The 19,105-nt window shown below is 47.4% G+C and overlaps 1 protein-coding gene across 6 annotated transcripts in view; it reads left to right on the plus strand.

Moving 5' to 3' along the window:
* Positions 1 to 8,728, plus strand: part of HNF1B (HNF1 homeobox B) — a 51,476-nt gene extending 42,748 nt beyond the window's left edge. For all 6 annotated transcript variants that reach the window (XM_058560431.1, XM_058560432.1, XM_058560435.1 and 3 more), the window contains one exon: positions 7,773 to 8,728. In XM_058560431.1, the coding sequence (XP_058416414.1) occupies positions 7,773 to 7,793 (21 nt within the window). In that variant the 3' untranslated portion in view covers positions 7,794 to 8,728. The remainder of the gene's footprint in view (positions 1 to 7,772) is intronic.
* The last annotated feature ends 10,377 nt before the right edge of the window (positions 8,729 to 19,105 follow it).

A 19,105-nucleotide genomic window follows, 5' to 3' on the forward strand; every position in this document is an offset into this window, starting at 1 on the left:
AGAGAATGACCCAAATCTACCAACCCATGGGGACTTCCCAGTAGACAACCTTGCCTTTCCAGGGGCCTGCATTCACTTGGTGTTTTATTGAGAAACTTAGAATCAACTTCCAGGTGCACTGAAGGTGGGGAATCCAGAGGCTCAGTCACCGTTTCAGCTGATGACTAATTACCACCTCAACACAGAGGTGATGGAGTAGGAAAGACGATCAACAACGAGACTCATGGCTGAGCTTGGACAGCTGGACCATAATGGGACACTGAGAGTTAGAAAACAGGACAAGATATCTGAACACGCATGACAATTCCAGAGTAACACAATAGGACCTTTTAGTAGCTGGGGTCTGTGCAGCGTGGGAATTGTTTGCCCTTTATTGATTACGAGATAAGTAGGCAACAACCTTGAACTTCATGTCAGAGGCTTTCAGCAGGATTTGGTCTTGTTAATGGTCTTTTTCCATTTGAGCGCTGCAATCGCACCTCATCCGCTGCCATGTGCTTCTGAGCAACTTCTTTCATGGGCTTGGGGTTCTCTGTTCTTCCCTTTGCTCCCTTCTTCTCCTGGTCCTACAGTGTGTGGAGCAGGTGGGTTCTCTCTCTGGTTTTGCCACTTGCTTGGTGACCTTGACTTCCCTGAGCTTTCATTTCTTCATCTTTAAAATGAGAGTCACATCAGGGCCAGCCCAGTGGTGCAAGCGGTTAAGTGCGCGCGCTCCGCTGCGGCGGCCCGGGGTTCACCGGTTCAGATCCTGGGCGCGCACCGACGCACCACTTGTCAAGCCATGCTGTGGCGGCGTCCCATATAAAGTGGAGGAAGATGGGCATGGATGTTAGCCCAGGGCCAGTCTTCCTCAGCAAAAAGAGGAGGATTGGCAGATGTTAGCTCAGGGCTGATCTTCCTCACACACACAAAAAATGAGAGTAACATCTACTTGTTCTGAGGATTTGATGAGGTCATGTAGATTAGGTGCCTGGCACATCTTGGGCTCACACACACACACACACACACACACACACACAGACATGGCCGAGGCAGCCTGGCTCTGGAGTTGGGGGAGAGGGAGAGGTGTGTGGGACCTGCTTTGCTCCTCTTCTCTCACCCAATGGAAGATGAAAAGACATCCCCCGTTGCCCTGCCCTTCGACTCCCGTGCGATTTCCCACTCTTTGTAGTGAGCAGGGAAAACATTTATCTGTGCTCACAAATCTCAATCAGGGGGGCAGCCAGGCGCAGCAGCCCTGCTTGGGAATACCTTCCCCTTTGAAAAGTTTATCAATCCATCTGCCGCTTGGTCAGCCCTAGACAAGACTGTGATTAATTATTCCTGTCTTTCCCAAGTTGACTTTGATGCTTGCTTGTTGAAACAAGTCCTCTGAATTCAGGAAATGATCTCTTAATCAAAATAGTTCAAGATGCTCTCTGAGACGCTGCACTGGCCCCCAGATGGCTTCTGCCCTCCACTGGACAGGGTGGCCAGCCGACCTTGAAGCTGATGATCGGCCCTCTAGAACTACGGTGAAGTTGTCTCAAGTCCCCAGACATTTCTGGAGTCTGGTGATAGATTCATGTCTGGGATGATGACAATGATGATTACACTTAGTATGGATAAAAATATCCATGTAGCACTTCTTGTGAACATTATCTCATCATTTTCTTTTCATTTAAACTTCCCAAGAAATACAAAGTGAATTGAGGCTCAGAGATGGAGAGTGATCTGCCCAAGGTCACACAGATGATAAATTCTAGAGCTGGACCTCCAGACTTTGGTCTTCGACTCTAAATCCCGAGCTCTTTCCAGTTAAACAATACTTGCCTTCAATCCCCATCTTTAAGATATCCATGTAATTGCTGCTCTAGTTCTTCAATGGTCAGGAACAAGAGTGAAAATCAAGGCCACACACTGTATTCCCATCAGGAAACTTTCTTCCTACACACTGAAGGAGAAGGATTGGGAGAGGCAGAATGAAGTAAAATGAGGGTAACTATGCTGCCCCCTGACAGCAGAAGGAGGCCAAGGGGAAGAAAATTTGTACAGACTCTGTTCTAAAGACAGAGAGTCAGAAGTGAGTTCCGAAAGAGACCTGATAGCAATTCTGCTTTTTCTTTGTTTTAAAGTATTATTTTCCAAAAAGAGTTTCAAGACCATTGCTAGAAATCAGGGGCACCTGGGTATAAGGAGAGGAGGATTCCTCGAACAAATATGTTGGGAGAACGGCTGGATTAAACAAAAATACCACAAGGCAGGTCTTCTCAGAATCTTTCATGTGCTGGTGTGCGCATTAGGGCCATTAGTGTGCACTGCTTGGGTCAGAGGGACACATCCTGAGCAGTGCTGCTTTAGAGGCACCCTAGAGCGCTAGGAAAAGCTAACAGACCTGAGCTAATCCGGCTCCATCGCCCCTGTGACATGATCTTGGACCATTAATTCACTGCTCCAAGACTCAGTTTCTTCATCTGTAAACAGGAAGGGGTGCGTCGGCGGGGGGAATCCCAACCCCATCACACAGAATATTTGAAGTGCCTAAAAGAGTGCCTGTGCACAGTCAAGTGCTGAAAGTAGTCATGCCTTCCCTGTTCCTTCTCCTTTCTGTCTGTGATCCTTTAGGAGACACCTTCCACCAACTCCTTCAATAGGTAACTCCTTGCTTGGTCTGCACATGGTCACAGCAGGTTCTGCCAATAAAATTTCTCAGGATTAGGACCGTCTCTCAAGTGCTCCAGATCCCTGCTTCCCTTTCTCCTGCTGACACACAGACACCCTCTCACCCACCTCCCAGGAAAAAAGCAAATAGTTCAGGGGCCTTTCAAAGCGCCCAAGCTCTTTGTGCTTAGCCAAATGCCTGGGCTATAGTAGATGTCAGTAAATATGAATGAATGAATGAATGAATGAATGAATGAATTCAGAACTGACATTTTTTGTGTGCCTCCCATTTGCCAAGCAGCATTCCATCCAGGGTGCTTTTACATCTTACCTTTCCTGGCTAACCCTCCCACCCATCCTGCAAGGTAGATATTTTTATGCCTGATTTACAGCAAAAAACTGAGGTTCAAAGATGGGAGGGATCTGGCCAAGTTCACACGGATGATAAATCTGGAGCCGATTTCCAGACTTTGATCTCCTCGCTCCAAATCCATTAAACAATACTCACCTTCTAATATCTATTTTTAAGCACTCATAAAAATGACCCAAGCTTATGCAGGTATAAGGCTAAAGCCAGGATTTAAACTTGAATCTGTCTAATCCCAATATTTCCTGTTGTCAGGACAGACATGCCCCAGGGGCTTCTGGATCATGTTTCAGGGACCTCAGGCTGGGACTTTCTCACTGGGAATCTTTCTGCAGCTACTACCGTCTGACCTTCCAGAACTAATGCCTCCCCCTCCTCAACCTTTGGGTGCTGGCAAGGTCTGTGCCTGAGCTCCTGCAAAACAATGCCCGCCAGTCTGGAAACAAGACCACAGCAAGCACCAACCTCAGTTAGAACAAGTGTGGGCAGGCTGTGAGCCAACTCCTGTTTCCACACCTTCTCTACCCACTGCTCCGCTTGCTAGTTGATGGAGAGTTCAGGAGAGGGCCTCCAGAGCAGTCACTGGTCAAAGGTGCTGACAAGCAGGTGAGCCGCCTCTTCATAAATCCCCTGCAGCTGCCCGCCACCCTCCCAACCTTCTCCACTGGTGGTGAGGCGGTATGGTCTGATGATTCAGAGCACCGACTTGGGAGTTAGGCAGACCTGGGCTCAAGATTCTATCACTTTCTACCTGTGTGACCTCAGGGAAAAGTCTTAGCCTCTCTGAACTTCAGTTTCCTCACCTGTAATATGAAGATAATGATTCCTCTGTTGTGGGATCATCGAAAGAACTAAATGCAATAAGACTTGTAAAACAACTCAGTGCTTGGCCTGAAACACCCAGTCCATGGCAGCCAGGTCAATCTTGGCCTTCCCTGATGGCAACCCTGAGTGTCTCTTGAGTTTGTATAAATTAAGTAGCAAAAGCTATTTATTTACCCATTGCCCCACTCAGAAGACAGAAGTGATTTTATATAGTGTTTAAGATCACAAGCTTTTCTGTTATGAGACCCTGGCAAGTTACTTATGATCTCTCTAACCTCAGTTTCCTCATCTGTAAAACTGGAATTATAATCATTACTTTTAATTAATATAACTATAATTAATCTAGCTTAAGTTAATAATAATAGAAGTGAGTTATCTACACTCACTGTCTTCACTTCCTCACCCCCATCCTCCCTTGAGACCTCTCCAGGCTGGTTTTTGTCCTCACACTCGCTGAAACCTCTCTTGTCCAGCTCCCTCATACCGCCATGTTGACAAATGCAATGGTTACTTTTCAATATCTCTCTCTGACACAGCTGATCACGCCCTCCCTTTTCACTTGGATTTTAGGACATTACCCTTTCCTGGCTCTCCTCCTATGACACTGGCACTCCTCATTTCCTTAGCTGGCAACTCTTCTTCCCGACATTTACTTGTTGGAGGCCCCTGGGCTCGTTCGCTTTTATGCCTACTCCTGGGTGATCGCCTCCAATCCCATGGCTTAGGATCAAGGGTACACACTGATGGATCCTATAATTCTATCTCCATACAGACCTCTCCCCTGAGTGCCCATTCACAAATCCAGTGCATCTTTGGCATGTACATACGCATGCCTAATATTTCTGATAAGCCTCTCAAATCAAACCTGCCTAAAATAGGAACTCTTCATTTTGCCCCCATGTCTGCCTACCCAAAAAGCTTCCTCCTTGGGCTTCTCCGTTTCCAAAAATGGTGCCAGTTGTTCAGGTGAGATACCTGAGAGGGCCCTTGATAATTACACACCCCACATCGCACATCCAGTCCATCAATAAGTTCTGCTAGGGGTCCTTCCAAATGCACCCTCAATCTGAGCACTTCTCACCACCCCATCAGTCCAGCCCCTCAACTCTCGCTGATCTCTTGCAGTGGCCCCTACCTTCCCACCCCCACTTCCACTCTTGCCCCACGATGGTGGGTATGATCTGTTCAGCACCCAGCAGCCAGAGTGATCTCTTATAAAGGGAAATCAAGCATGTCACTCCTCTGTCAAAACTCTCCAATCACTCCCCCTTGCAACCAAACTGAAATAGAGACATCCAAGGCCCTGTGTGATCAGACCACTGCTGCCCCGCCGTTCTCACCTCCTTCCTCTCCTCCCTCTTTTACTCGGCTTCAGCAGAACCACAGCTGCTGTGACCCCACTTCAGGACTTCTGCATTTGTGGGTCTTCTGCCTGGAACACTCCTTAATGCACATCTTTACGTGCTTGCTCCCTCATTTCATTCAATTTCGACGTCATCACCACCTCAAAGAGTGGGGAATCACCTCTCGATCCCTCTCCCTAAATGATTCCCCTTTCCCTCAAGTCATGCTAACCTCTTACCATGCTTATTTTTCTAGCGTATTCGTCTCCACCTAAAATTTTATTTTCTATATATGTGCATTTTTTTTTTAGTTGTTTGTTGTTCAAAACCCTCACTAAAATATAAACTCTGTTAGGATGTGGACAGGGTCTTGTTCACAGCTGCATCCCCAGCGCCTAAAAAAGTGCTAAGCATATAGAAGGTGCTCAAAAATGTGTTAAATGAATGAGTGATAATTACCTTCCTCAAAGGGCTGATGTAAGAATTCAGTGCAATGATATATGTAAAGCCCTTAGTCAGCATGGGGCCTGGCACACAGTAGGACCTTGGTAAGCGTTAGCTGTGACCATTATGTAACAAATCATCTTTGAATGAGGATGTCCTTAGCAATCACCACAGCTACCACCTTCCAGATGGAGGGCTCCGTGGTCACGCAGAGATCCTCTGGGCAAGGGCCCCGCAGGGCTGGGTGCACTAGGCCTCGGTTCTAAGGGACCACAGTGCACCCCTTATCAGATGTTTGTGTTTAGACTCTGAAGGGGGCAAATAACTCTAGTTCCTTTGACAACATTTAGGGCTCTGCCACCATTTTATTATGTGAGCAAACATTTGATAGCTGGGAAGCCCATCCCTAATGACAGGTCATAGGATCTTGCTGGCGTCTCCTTATCTGCCCTTCTTGTTTGCTCTTCTATTGAAACCTGCAAGGTCACAAGCCATTTTCTCTCTCCTCCACCTGAAATCTGAAAATTGGAAAAAGGCTGATAGTGGGAAGTAAAGAGACTCCAGAGTGGGGGTGGGTGGCAGGAGGAAGAGGAGGCAAAGGGTATTAGAGGACCCTGACTAGGGCCTCACGAATTTAGAAGGGTCAGAAGCCTGTCTCCTCACACGAATGCACAGCTCAGTCCCACTCTGAAGAGCGCTTAGGAGGGTGGCGGGGACCAGGGCACCTGTGCCCTAGTGTTCATGAGGACAGTTATGCCAGGCACCATCCTGAGTGCTTCACATGTATCGGCTCATCTAATCCCTCAACAGCCTCCATTCTATAGTGAAGACACTGAGGCACAGGGAGAGAACTTGACCAAGAGCACAAAGCTGGTAGAAGACTCTTAACCCCAGAGCATAACAGAAAGAACACGTGCTGGGAGGTCACTCAGAGCTGGTTTGAGTCCCTGGCTCCACATTCTCCTAGTTCTGAAACCTTGGACAAGTCACTGACTGTCTTTGAGCCTTGTTTTCCTAATCTATAAAATGGACATAATGGGAACCTCATATAGGATTATGGTTGGGAGCACTGATTAATGAGATAATAATAGGATAATAGGCTTTTAGTTCTAGCCGTAGGAGTCTGTGTGTGTGTGTGTGTGTGTGTGTGTGTGTGTTTGAGGGGGAGTCTGGAGAGAATAAGCCACTAAGCCAAAAGGCAGAACCTTCCTCTGAGAGGCCAGCAGAAGTGAAAGGGAAGGAGGAGACAGAGGGAAATGACAAGGGACTCCTGGAAAGAAAAGGAGGGTAATGATGTTCCACGACAGCTGAAATGAATGAGGCCCAGGGCTCTGGAAGGGAGGCTGCCCCGGAATGGGTGGTGGGGCTCCTCCCACAGGGTTTCTCCATCCATTCTGGGGTCTCCTGCCCCTGGCCCACCCAGAAGTCTGGCATCAGAGGCCTTCATCCCTTGGATCCTCTCCCCCATCCTCAGAGTGTCTTGTCCTGACAGTAACAGCCCTGTAGAAAGCATTTTGCAATTCCCCAAGCTCCTTCCCTGATGCAGCAAAAATTTGAGTAAGTGGCGATTTCTCATGTGCTTTACGGCCTTGTGGCTCAAAGTAGATCAGCAGCTTCAGCACAACCTGGGAGCTGATTAGAAATGCAGATTCTTAGGCCCACTGAATCTGAATCTATGTTTTAACAGGATCTCTGGTACTCATAGGTCCATTAAAGTTTGGGAAGCAGTGGTCTAGGGGACCCCAACTCTTAGAGGTCTTAGAAAGAGATCCTTACTTCCGCAAGAGGCAGGAGCTCCCCATCGGCTGCCATTGCAGCCACACTGAGCACTTTATAAACACCACGCTCACAGAAAGAGCAGCCCGACTTCAGGATAAAGGTCAGCGAGTTATGACCATTTCAAGGTCTCCAGCAAACTGCTTCTCTCTTCTGAAGCAGCCGGAAAAGCCAGCTCCCAGGTTTTGCTAATGGGAGTGTGCTTCAGGACCAACACCACAGAACTGAGCAAGCGCTAGGTCCCCAGCCCTCCACCCCCAGCTCTTTGCTGAGGGGGGTCTGAGTTGGGTCTCAGCTCCCCCCTGGAGAAGCCAAACTAATGGCCCATGTCCCTGCCAAATGCGCACAGCTGAGCTCTCTCTCCTCTCTCTCCACAGTGTCCTCTCCAAGCCTGGTGATGCCCACACGTCACTTACTTTGTGCACAGAAACAAGGACCCTATTTTCCACACCATCACCTTCCCGGCAGCTGTCATGGAAAAGCCCGGTGACCTGACAAGCACCTGCCAGAGGTTCCTGCTTACCTGACATCCTGCTGGCGCCTCGGACAATCCACTCTCGGGAGGCGCAGCCCGAAGCCCGGCTTCCCTTCTATGCAGTATTGTCTCGATGCCTCTCCCAAGATGCCGAGTACTCCCGTCCGGCCTGCAGGTGGAAGACAAGAAACCACAGAAGAGGAGAGCGAAAGCTGTAGTGTCTACATTGTGCTCCTTCATCGAACAAACATGTGAAAACTTGAATCTGTTACTGAAATGAGGAGAGGAGGACCCGTGCTGTTGAACTGAGCCAAACACACTGTAAATATCAGCAAACTCCCTCCCCCACCCCCATCCCCACTGATCTTGAGATTTCTTTTAAAGAAGTAAATTTGTCCAATGGGTGTAAACTATAAACTACTGTAATTAAGTGCAATTTTCCCTCCACTTCCTCTCCCGTCTGCCCTGTATATAATACTAAAGTGTCTATTAGTTTTCTTTGTAAAGGTCAGAGTTGAATTTTCAAAGTGATTTGCCTCCTTTCTCTCTCCCCATGGAGAAATACCGTAAGTCGGAAGTGAAGCCCCTTGCCCCCCGCCCAGGCCTGGACATACACAGGGACTGCATATTTTGGACTGACTGCCAGCGAACTCCAATCTCCTGATGTTAAGACACACTTCTGGATCCCTGGAGGGGCTGAACATAGTGTCAGAGTAACATCCTAGCTTCCTGTGGGGCTAGGGGTTCAGCCAGTGTACCCTCAAGAAACCCTAAGGCAGGGAAACTGGCTGTTTGATAGCACAAGAAAAAGTTGCCCTTTCAGAAAGCCTCCCATTAAAACAATTTATTTTATCACTGCCCAGAGTCTCATATTTCTGTCTCTGACACCCCTGCCACCGTCCGACCAAGAGCCCCTGGCCCCTGGTCTCCCTAGAATTTTCCACTTATTCCCCTGAGCTCGCTGCTGCCATGTCCCAGTGTCTTCGTGCCGGCTTTACTGGTAAGGTAAGGAGAGTCAATTCCCCCAGTCGGACTCCACAAGTCCCTCTGAGGGGATCTGGGCAGAGCAGGAGCCAACACCTTTGTCTTTTCTGCAGCTCACAGAAGTAAAGTGACAGAGCCAACTCTTGGTGACTGTGGTTATAGGAACAGAATAAAAGCAGGAGGAATGGAAACTCCGTGGGTAACTTTTTCAACCTCATTTTAAGCATGAATTCCAGCCTTTCCTCCCTTCTGTAGGGCTGTTAGTCCCCAGAAGAATGGGCTCTTATGGGTGTCGCCCCATGCCCAGGTTTCCCCCTCAGGTGGGATGCTAATGAATACAGATAGTCCAAAAGGTGAAAAGCCAAAGGCCTGGACACTCCACCAGCAGGGACTTGGCCACAAATAATCCAGTGTTGGCACCAGGAAGAGGGAGGATGGACCTGTCCTCTGCCATCTCCTCTTTTGTACAGCATAGACCTACTGATATGTAGTTTCTCATTTCTAGACAGAGCATTTCCCAGGCAACATGTAAGCAAAGGAATTGTGCTGACCAGTCCCCGAGCAACAGGTTTTCCAAAATCCCAGTGTAGTGGAAGATGTAATTCTCAGTGAGCCGGGCAAAGTCACAAGTAGCTACTATGTCCCCAAGGCAGGGATGGATAGACTTGGAAATGCTGACCTCCTTTGGCTCCTGGCTCCCCCAGACAGTGTAACTTGGACTGAAGTGGTCAAGAGAAAACTCATGGTTGGCTTGAGAAGGGCTGGGGCCGAGGCCAAGCACCATGTATCGAGAAAGGCCAAGATCCCCTTGGACTAGTTGGGATGTCCCACTGGATGGCTCTTGTGAGTTCCAGGAAAAGGAAGGGAATATAGGCCTCAAGCCCCAGCCTCAATTGGAGCCCTATATCTGGCCTTGTGTTGTTTCTGGAACAGCAAGTATCTGCATTTGATATATTTTAGACCTTGCGTTGTTGCAAGAACCCTGAGAATCCAGAAGGTCTTATTCATCCAAGAGATCATCTTGGCAGAGGTGGAGGTGGAGGTGGAGGGGAGGGAGGATGGGTGGCTTGGGGAAGTCTCTAGGGACCTTTCCTAACCAAACCCTATGTGAACCAAGACAAGTAGAAGGTGGCCCTGGCAACTGAGAGCCCCCAAGAAGGTTAGTACCTCCCTTCTAAATCAAACAGGGACCTCCCTCCACTAGCTCTACAAGGGGCAAGGAGGCCCACTGTGTGTGGATCCAGGTGGGAAACAAATCTGAAGATTCATTTGCAATTCAAAACCCCCATCCCTTCCTCTAGCACCTTACTGACCAACATTTTCCTGGGTCTCTCTTTACACCCTGACCGCAAGCTAACAGACAGATGGTTCTGTTTTTACCACGATCTGCTATCATTTTCTAGGGTGAGCTCTGGGGAAGGCAGATTTCATTTTAACCTTCATGGATAAGAAATGAAATCAGTAATGAAAACCTGCCTTAAAACATATTGAACTTTTCCATGCCAAACAGTGGATTATTCCCCCCAGGGCAGAGATAACTGGAGTGTTAGCTGCTGGATTCAGGTGGATAAGAACACAATGCGGACAGCCTGGGAATCTGAGCTCTTGGTCCACAGTTGGAGGCAGGTCTTTGATATTCTTTTTGGAGCCAGAATGCCTTGATTAGGATCTCCAACTCCACCACCTAACCCTATCCTCATTGTCCTCCTACATAAAACGGGGTGGTGATAATAGGGTATACCTACTGTATACAGTTGTTTGAGGAGCAAATGAGTTAATACTTAGAAGTGTGCCCAGTACATAGTGAGTGCTGTGTGTTAGTACTCTCTCCTCGCAGGGTGCCGTCTCATTAGTCTTCTGCACTCGGTAGATATTTCCACATGACCTCATCACAAATTTGATGCTCGGTAAAGAAAACTGCCAGTAATTGGTAAAATAATTTTGTTCACTTCTGTGATGTATGGCAAACCCAGCAGTGAGCCAAGGATGAGTCAGGAAGGGGAGGTGTGAGGAGAGAGGAAAGGCTTGACTGGGGAGTCCTTGTCTCCTTAGGGAAAGGAGGTAAAATGTGGCGATCTTGTGATGAGTGCGAGGGCCACAGAGAGCCAGGAGGCTGGGACTAAACTGGCTTACTGCTCCTAAAGGTGGGTGGGAGGGGGTCATGGAGGAGGAGTGCAGGGACCAGGGAAGGGAGGGGGGTCAGGAAGAGGCAGGAGCCAACTTCTTCCCAAGGAGAATCTGGGCTGATGTGTCCCCTCTGAATTGGGAATTAATTCAAAGACAGGCCTTCGAAATCTGCTCTGGAAAACAAGAGATTGCCAATGATGGACCATGCGGTGGCATATGACCTACCCATGTTCTAATACTTCAAACATGTCCCAATCACATCAAACAGGCTGAATATTTATGAAAAATTGCAATCAGCAACCAAGTGCCTATAAATCCCCTCCTTCTCTCCCTCCTCTCTCTTCCTTATCTCTCTCTCTCTCTCTCTCTCTGTCTCTCTCTCTGGTGCAGAGGTCATTCCAGCTAGGGAAATACTAGATTGTCACCCAAGATTTATAACATGACTGTATTTTATAAATGAGTATTTGGAGTATGCAGGACTTCACACACACCTGGATGACCATTCTTTTCCTGGGTGTGTGTAAAGTGCTATGTGCTCTTGTAGAGAGGAAACACTGTCTCAGGGAGAATGAGCAGAGCAGACAAAAGGGGACAACATCAAAAGCAAGAGTCATCTAAGCAGGTTTCACGCAGTCTGTATATGTTATTATGTTATTATGCCAACAGATCCCACAGCACAAATGCAAGATATTTCTCTGTAGTTTCCACATATTTAATTTTCTCATCAGGCACATACTGTTACATTCCCAAAAGGCAGGTTTCCTTCCTGTGCCCTATTGTCCAGACATCCTTAATAGGCCAATTATATTAAATTATTCCCAATTATGAAAGGGATAAAAAGATAAAGCTAAATTCTTTAAAGACAAACAAATCCCAGTATAAGGAAATCATGCCTGTTTTCCTGAGCTATTATAAGACCTTCTGTGTATCCCTTTGCTTTTGGAAACATTATCTAGTCCAATATAATGTTTCTTATCTATTTATTCAAGAGATATTTACTGACACCTACTGTGTGCTAGGCACCATTATGCTAGACAGTGAGGACACATCAGTGAACCAAATAGATAAAAATCCTTGCCCTTATGAAGTTTACATTCTTGGGGGTAGACAGGCAGTAAATGTGTGAAGGTGTGCATCTGTGTGTGTGTGTGCGCGCACATATGTCAGACGATAAAAATACCTATGCAAAATATAGCAGGGAAGGGGGTAAAGGGAGTAGGGTAGTCATTTTAAATAGGGTAGCCAAGGAAGGCTCACTAAGAAAGTGACATCCAAAAGCCCTGAGGTTGCTGAGAGAGTGAGCCACATGGACATCGGGGAGGAGAGCATTCCAGGCTGAGGGAACAGCCAGTACAAAGGCCCTGAGGCAGAACAGAAAAGCAGGGAGGCGAGAGTAACTAGAGCTGAGTGAGACGGAGAGTGGTGGGTCAGGGAGGTGAGCAGAGTGCTGGGACACGATGACAAATGACATAGGGCCCATTGCCACTTGTAAGGATGGCTGTAAGCTGTGCTAAGGGCTTCGGCTCTTATTCTGAGGGAGCTGGGAGCCATCAGTTTTGAGCAGAGCAGGGACAAGATCTGACGTATTTTAAAAGGATCCCTCTGGCTGCTGAGTTGTAGGAAGGGGACAAGAGTGACAGCATAGAGACCATCAGGAAGCCATTGCCATCTTCCAAGCCTGAGACCAGGGGGCGGCGGTGGAGGTAATGAGAGGCCGATTGTGGATGTTGTTTTAAAGGTAGAGGATTTGAAGGCATCAGGATTTCCTGATGGTCTAGATGTGCAGTGTGAGAAAGAGAGGCATCAAAGATGATTCCAAGGTTTGAGGCCTGAACAAAGTAGGAAATAGAAATTGATGTAGAAAATGAAAAAGAGTATTACCTAAGCAAAGATTCTAGCTCAGACTTTTTTGTTGTTGTTGTTGTTGTTGAGGAAGATTTGCCATGAGCTAACATCCATGCCAATCTTCCTCTATTTTTTAGTGTGTGGGCCGCCAGCACAGCATGGCCACTAACAGAGCGATGTAGGTCTGCACCCAGAATGGAACCCAGGCCGCCGAAGCAGAGCACGCTGAACTTAACCACTAGACCACTGGGGCTGGCCCTCAGATATTATTTAAATACACTTAGGAAGCATCTTGGTAGTATGTCATGCTGCAATGTCTTCTATTATCATATCCCTGATGTGATATCAGGGCTGTCCAGGTGGCAGTAACATGACATTCAATCATTCATCCAACAAACGTTTATTGAGTGCTTACTATGTGCTACATACTCTTCTAGGCAGGGGGAGAAAAGCAGTTTAAAAATGTCAATTCCCATGGAGGTTATGTTCAACTGGGAGAGAGCCAACAACAACCAGATAAATATACACTATGTCAGGTATTGATAGGTTCTAGAAAGAAACACGAAGCCGAGAAAGGGTGTGGGGGCAAGGAAGGAGGTGGATTCATTATTGTAGGGGGGGTCACTATATTCTTGCTTTCCAAGGCAGGATTTCTTTTGGGCATCCTGACTAAAAAGATACATACGCGTAGACTTCTGAATCACCTACAGTGGTGAAGACTTATTCCTCCTGCTGCCTCCTTCTCTTAGGAGACTGTATTAGTTTCCTGTGGCTGCTGTAACTAATTACCACAAACTTGGCGGCTTAAAATGCCAGAAATACACTCTCTCACAGTTCTGGAGGCCGGAAGTCCAAAATCAGTATCACTGGGCCAAAACCGAGGTGTCAACAGGGCTGCCCTCCCTCGGAGGTGATAGGAGAGAATCTGTTCTTTGGCTTTTCCAGCTTCTGGTGGCTGCAGGTTCCCTGGCTTGTGGCCGTATCACTCCAGGCCCTGCCTCCGTCATTGCATTGCCTTCTCTCCTGTGTCAAATCTCCCTCTTCTTCCTCCTCCGAAGGATACATGTGATTGCATTTAGGGCCATCTGGATTATGTAGGATCATCTTCCTTAATCACATCTGCAAAGATGCTTTTTCCTTTTAAGGGAACATTTACAGGTTCTGGGGACTATGATCAGATACCTTTGGGGGTGATTATACAGCCTAATACAGAGACTTGACCACAGAAAAGAGAACTTATGGTGAAAGTTTCTTTTGTACAACTTTAAGTTATAATTCATTATTATTTTTGTAAAATAGGTTGCCTTGCCCAGGAAACATGGATGGTAACAAGAAAGATGCTTGTTTCTTAATCTTTGTGAAATCTGCTTTCGACAAGAGCCACACTTTGGAGAAGCTTGAATCAATAAGTAAATGAAAAACTTAAACATGTTGCTCATGTTTGTATTATGGAAGCGAAACAACAGGCTGCCACAGTAGTTAGGGTTAACCATTCATCTACCCCTTTGTTCTTCTAGTAAATATTTACTGCAGCGGTGCAGAGTTGTGGTTAAGAGCTCAGACTGAGGGAGTCAGGCAAATCTGGGTTCAAATTCTGGCTCTACCTCTTACTGGCTGTGTGATCTTGGGAAGGCTACTTAACCTCTCTGTTTCCTTATCTGAATACGGGGTTATCTTAGGGATTAAATGAGATACAAGGTGCATAATGCCCTTTGCCTGGTACATAAGAAAGTGTCACTAAATGTTAGTTATTAGCATCAGTCCCTCCGGGGCTACAACATGAGACAATGTGATGGGCCCCATGCCACCATCACTGAATGTCTTCGCCAACTGGAATGTGAGTTCTGTGAGAGCAGGGACTTCGAGTTTTGTTCATGGTTCTTCCCCAGCATCTGGTACCCGGCACATAGTCGGCACTCAGTACATATTTTTTGAATGAATGAATGAATGTATGTATGTATGTCATGGAGTTTCCTAGTTCTATGTCTGGAAAATTGCCCAAAAGCACATCCACCACCACCTCTATCACCACTACTCTCTAGGACCCCTTAAGCTTCAAAAGAAGGAGCAAGTTATTGTTATCACTTTTACAAATGGGATAAGGAGAAAGGAAAGAGATAAAAACGGAGGTCCGAGATAATGCCTTATGGCTAGCGTAGTACTAGGGTTAGTTAGACCAGCTTGGAACCCATTTTGGCTCTGAGCGGTCACTCAAAAAGGAAAACCAACAACAACAACAAACCACTTCTATCTACCCATGTGTCCAATCTCTATACCCCATCTGCAAATATTCCTACCACCCACAGAAAGATGACCAGACTACAAACTTCTCAAGGACAGAAACCTAGGTTATGCCTCTCTTTACCAGCCTAACCCAGGTCTTCATTCTTTGACTATATTCTTTGTACATTTTCAAAATCAAAGCATCTAAGTGTGGTGGAGAGACATATAACAGGTGTCCTTTCACTCATTCATTCAACACACCTCTTTTGCGCACTGACTTTGAGCCAGGCACTGCACTCACTGCTGGAAATTCCAAGATGCCCTGCAGGAGTTTCCAGCCTGGCTGGGGAGACAGACAAATTAGCGAGTGATTGCAAAGCAGTGTGTGGGTGTTAGAAAGGTGAGTGGTAGGACAATGGAGGAAATTCTGTTTGGGTGGAAATCAGAGAAGGTTCCTTGGAAGACACTTAAACTGTGACATAAAGAATGAATGACATTTCACCACGCAGATGGGGGAGTGGGGGAGACATTCCAGGTTGAAGGACCACAAAATGCAAAGTGAACGTCCAACTCAATGAGTTCCCCCATGTTGTTTCAGCCCAAATCTTCTTCTGTCTTCTGCATGCCTGAGACCCCTGGCTGAACTTCTCTTGCCCTGGCCCTGCAAATCATGATCTGACATAGTGAAATATGTTCTCCAGGCTGCAGGGTCCTCGGGTCAAGGTAATGGGTCACTAGCCAGCCAGTGCCTCCAAGGAGTGACCCAGGGCCTGAGAATCAAATGTGTGGGCCCCACATCTCAGATGAGCAGAGGTAAGGCATGGGGTAAGGCATGTGATGTTTACGTTCCGAAACTGCCAAGCCACTAGCTTGCAAAGTGTCATTACGTCTGCAGGTGGAGGGTAATTTTCCTGTTACTCAAGGACTCCTGATCAGGCTCTGATTGGTCTCTGGGGAATTGTTTTATGACCCAGAGCCAGGCAGCGATAGATAGGAGATGTGGTTTGCTGGGCAGAAGTTTACAAGGCAGGAAATTGCTTCACTGGGCACAACCGTTCATAAGAAACACCTCTGGGAAAAGGAGACCGAGCTCCTGGCAGGTCTGCCCTGGCCTTTTGTTTACATCAGCAACAACCCGTGTTCCTGGTTACACAAGGTGGCAGCGTCACTTTGAGTGGGGGATCTTTGCCCCTTAGAAGAATAAACACATTCCTCACTTGCAATGGAATTAGCAGACCTCACAGACTTCTCAGTGACTCTCCTGGAGGCCTTAATGTCATAGGAAGGTGACTCTGAATATGATTAGCTTTTCAACCTAACACTTCAAATTCAGATGAATTTTCCTTTAAATGACAGTACAGGCTTAAATGAAGACACTCCACAAGTGAAGGGTGGAAAAGAGTGACAATCCTTTGTCAGGCAGTTGCCAAAGCCATGCTAGGTTTCTTAGGAATAATCTGGTCACTGGTTTAGGGGTCATTGGCCAGTCTTTGGGGAGGAGGGGACAGGGCTGTGGGTTGTTTGGATACATTCCAAAGCCCACATTTCCATTGTCCCACCAGCTCTTACCTCAGTTCTAGAGTCCAGAGGTTTTAGCACTAGGGCCATCAGATCTGCACATGTCATGGGGAGGACAGATAAGGGGCTGTGGCCAGAGTCTCCAGAACCATGGGGGTCTGTCTGGCAAGTTACCGGAGGCCTCCAGCCCAGCACTGTTCAGTAGAATCAAGAGTCACGCCCTGGGCCCTGATCCTCCCCCTCTCCTTTGTAAACCCCATCTCAGGTCGTCCTGGCCTGGGGAGCTTCAACAGGCTGCTTCACGTCTCTATGGCCTCAGCTTACGTACCTGTGTAGTGAGGGAGAACCATGCCACTTAATGTTACAGCTCTAATGTGAGGACTAAGTGAAACCATGAGTCTCCTCACTCTCAAGTGTGTTTGCACACTTAGGATCTGGTGCGTTGTCTCTGGGGCAGTTGGGCAGGTAGGGGAACTTGCAGGGGAATTTCATTTTATGTTTTTTACCTTCATATAAGGAGTTGCAGGCAATTCACCATTACCTCAGACTTAGTTGAGGACCTACCAGCTGTGTGCTTGCGCTATTGGGCAAAACATCCAAGGGCAGGAGCACTCAGTGGCAGGAAGACTTGGGCTTGCCCCATCTGAGCTTATTCTATTTGTTTCCCTGGAGACCATTTGTTTAATTCTGTTTCCCACCTGCAAGTTCTAATGGGGCGCAGACCATGTCGCTCTTGCTCACCACTGTGTCTCCAGTTCCTCATACATTTCCTGGTGCATGGTTGGTTCTCTATAAACATTTGTTGAATGAATAAGCAAATGCATGAATAAATAAATGAATGGGTTGCATTTCTTTTAAAATTTGAGAACCACTGATATAGTGAATCCATAACAAACCTGCTAGACTTCAGACACCTAACTGCTACTTCATCAGACAAGCAGGCAGCCCTGATTCCTGGTTTCCTTGTACAGATGGACCAGTTATGTCAGGGAAAGCAAGTAGGGTATGGTGCTAAAGCCTACCGAGGCAGTTGCAAGGACAATCCCTAGCTGAGGACCCTTTAAATAATTAGTTCATTAAGTATCTACTTTAGTAGCTGTTTTCAACCCCCCTCAGGGTCTCATGCTTACTGCTCCCTTGCCCTGTCCGTCCCCTGTGAAGGAGACTGCAAAAAGGTTTTAGAGCCACTGGCCCTAGACATTTGGGGAATAGTGTTACTGGCCACCTGATCTCCAAATCCTGCTAGAGGGACCAAGATAAACCCAGAGGTGAAGGGATGATCCCATGGGGTCAGACTGGAGGAGTGTGTGGCCAGCACAGCAGAGGACAGACCTAGAGGAATGTTTTGGGATCAAGGGCGTGGGCCATGCAAGCGTGTTAGAGGCCCACTTTGGGGTGGTACCCCTGAATGTGGTGTGTGCGTACGGGTCTGATGCCCTAAAATGCATGCTTCTCAAACTGGGGTATAGGGCAGTGAGCCGGGGGGTCCAAGAAGCCACAAGAAAAATAGCTCATCTTCCTGGAGCATCAGTTTTATTCATAGATAAGTAATTTTAACTGCATTTTTATATAAAAGCAAATTGATAGATCACGGTAGAAAATACAAAATTTACATACATTTTTAAGACAAAATATGGGGCTTCAAAGAAATCTCCTATTTGCAGTGATCTAAAATCTCAGGCTCCTTGAGAAGTATGAATTCACTCTTCTCTGCCTCTAATGGTACTTCAGTAGAAAAGGGTCAGAAGCACTGGCTTAAAAGAGCCACACAGAAAATGCCACTCATGGACAGTGCTCCCACTGTCGACACATCTGCCATGCAGTGATGGTCCCCTCGATGAGACAGGGGCATTGGTACAGCAGCGGCCCCTCACATCATCTGGGCTGACCCTTGGACCCCAAGAGATCAATTTGCTGTCCTTCTTCTCTCAGGCTCTCAGAGATCAAGTCCCCTGTCCGAGAGGAGGAGTGACACCCCCTTATTATTTTCTCTACTCCCAGCGACCAGCACAGCACTCAGCACAAATGAGGCTCTCAGTTAAGGTGTGTTGGGACGAACCGAACTCCAGACAGACGCCTCCATCTCCTCCTTCCTTCTGCCTGAGGGTGGTGGCGGCTCTGGCCTCAAATCCTCGGGATCCCAAACCAAACAGCGTGGGCACAGCTAGCAAGTGCAGCCCCAGTAGGGACCCAGTGGGGGCAGGTTTCACTGCCTTTGTTCCCAGGGCTAAAAGGTTGAGAAATTCTTTCCAAGTAGAGACGCTACTTTTTTTTTTTTTTTTTTTGTGAGGAAGATCAGCCCTGAGCTAACATCCATCCTAATCCTCCTCTTTTTGCTGGGGAAGACCGGCTCTGAGCTAACATCTATTGCCAATCCTCCTCCTTTTTTTCCCCAAAGCCCTAGTAGATAGTTGTATGTCATAGCTGCACATCCTTCTAGTTGCTGTATGTGGGACGCGGCCTCAGCATGGCGGGAGAAGCGGTGCGTTGGTGCACACCCGGGATCCGAACCGGGGCCGCCAGTAGCGGAGGGCACGC

Source organism: Diceros bicornis, chromosome 18 (assembly GCF_020826845.1).
Source record: "Diceros bicornis minor isolate mBicDic1 chromosome 18, mDicBic1.mat.cur, whole genome shotgun sequence".
Taxonomy (NCBI): domain Eukaryota; kingdom Metazoa; phylum Chordata; class Mammalia; order Perissodactyla; family Rhinocerotidae; genus Diceros; species Diceros bicornis.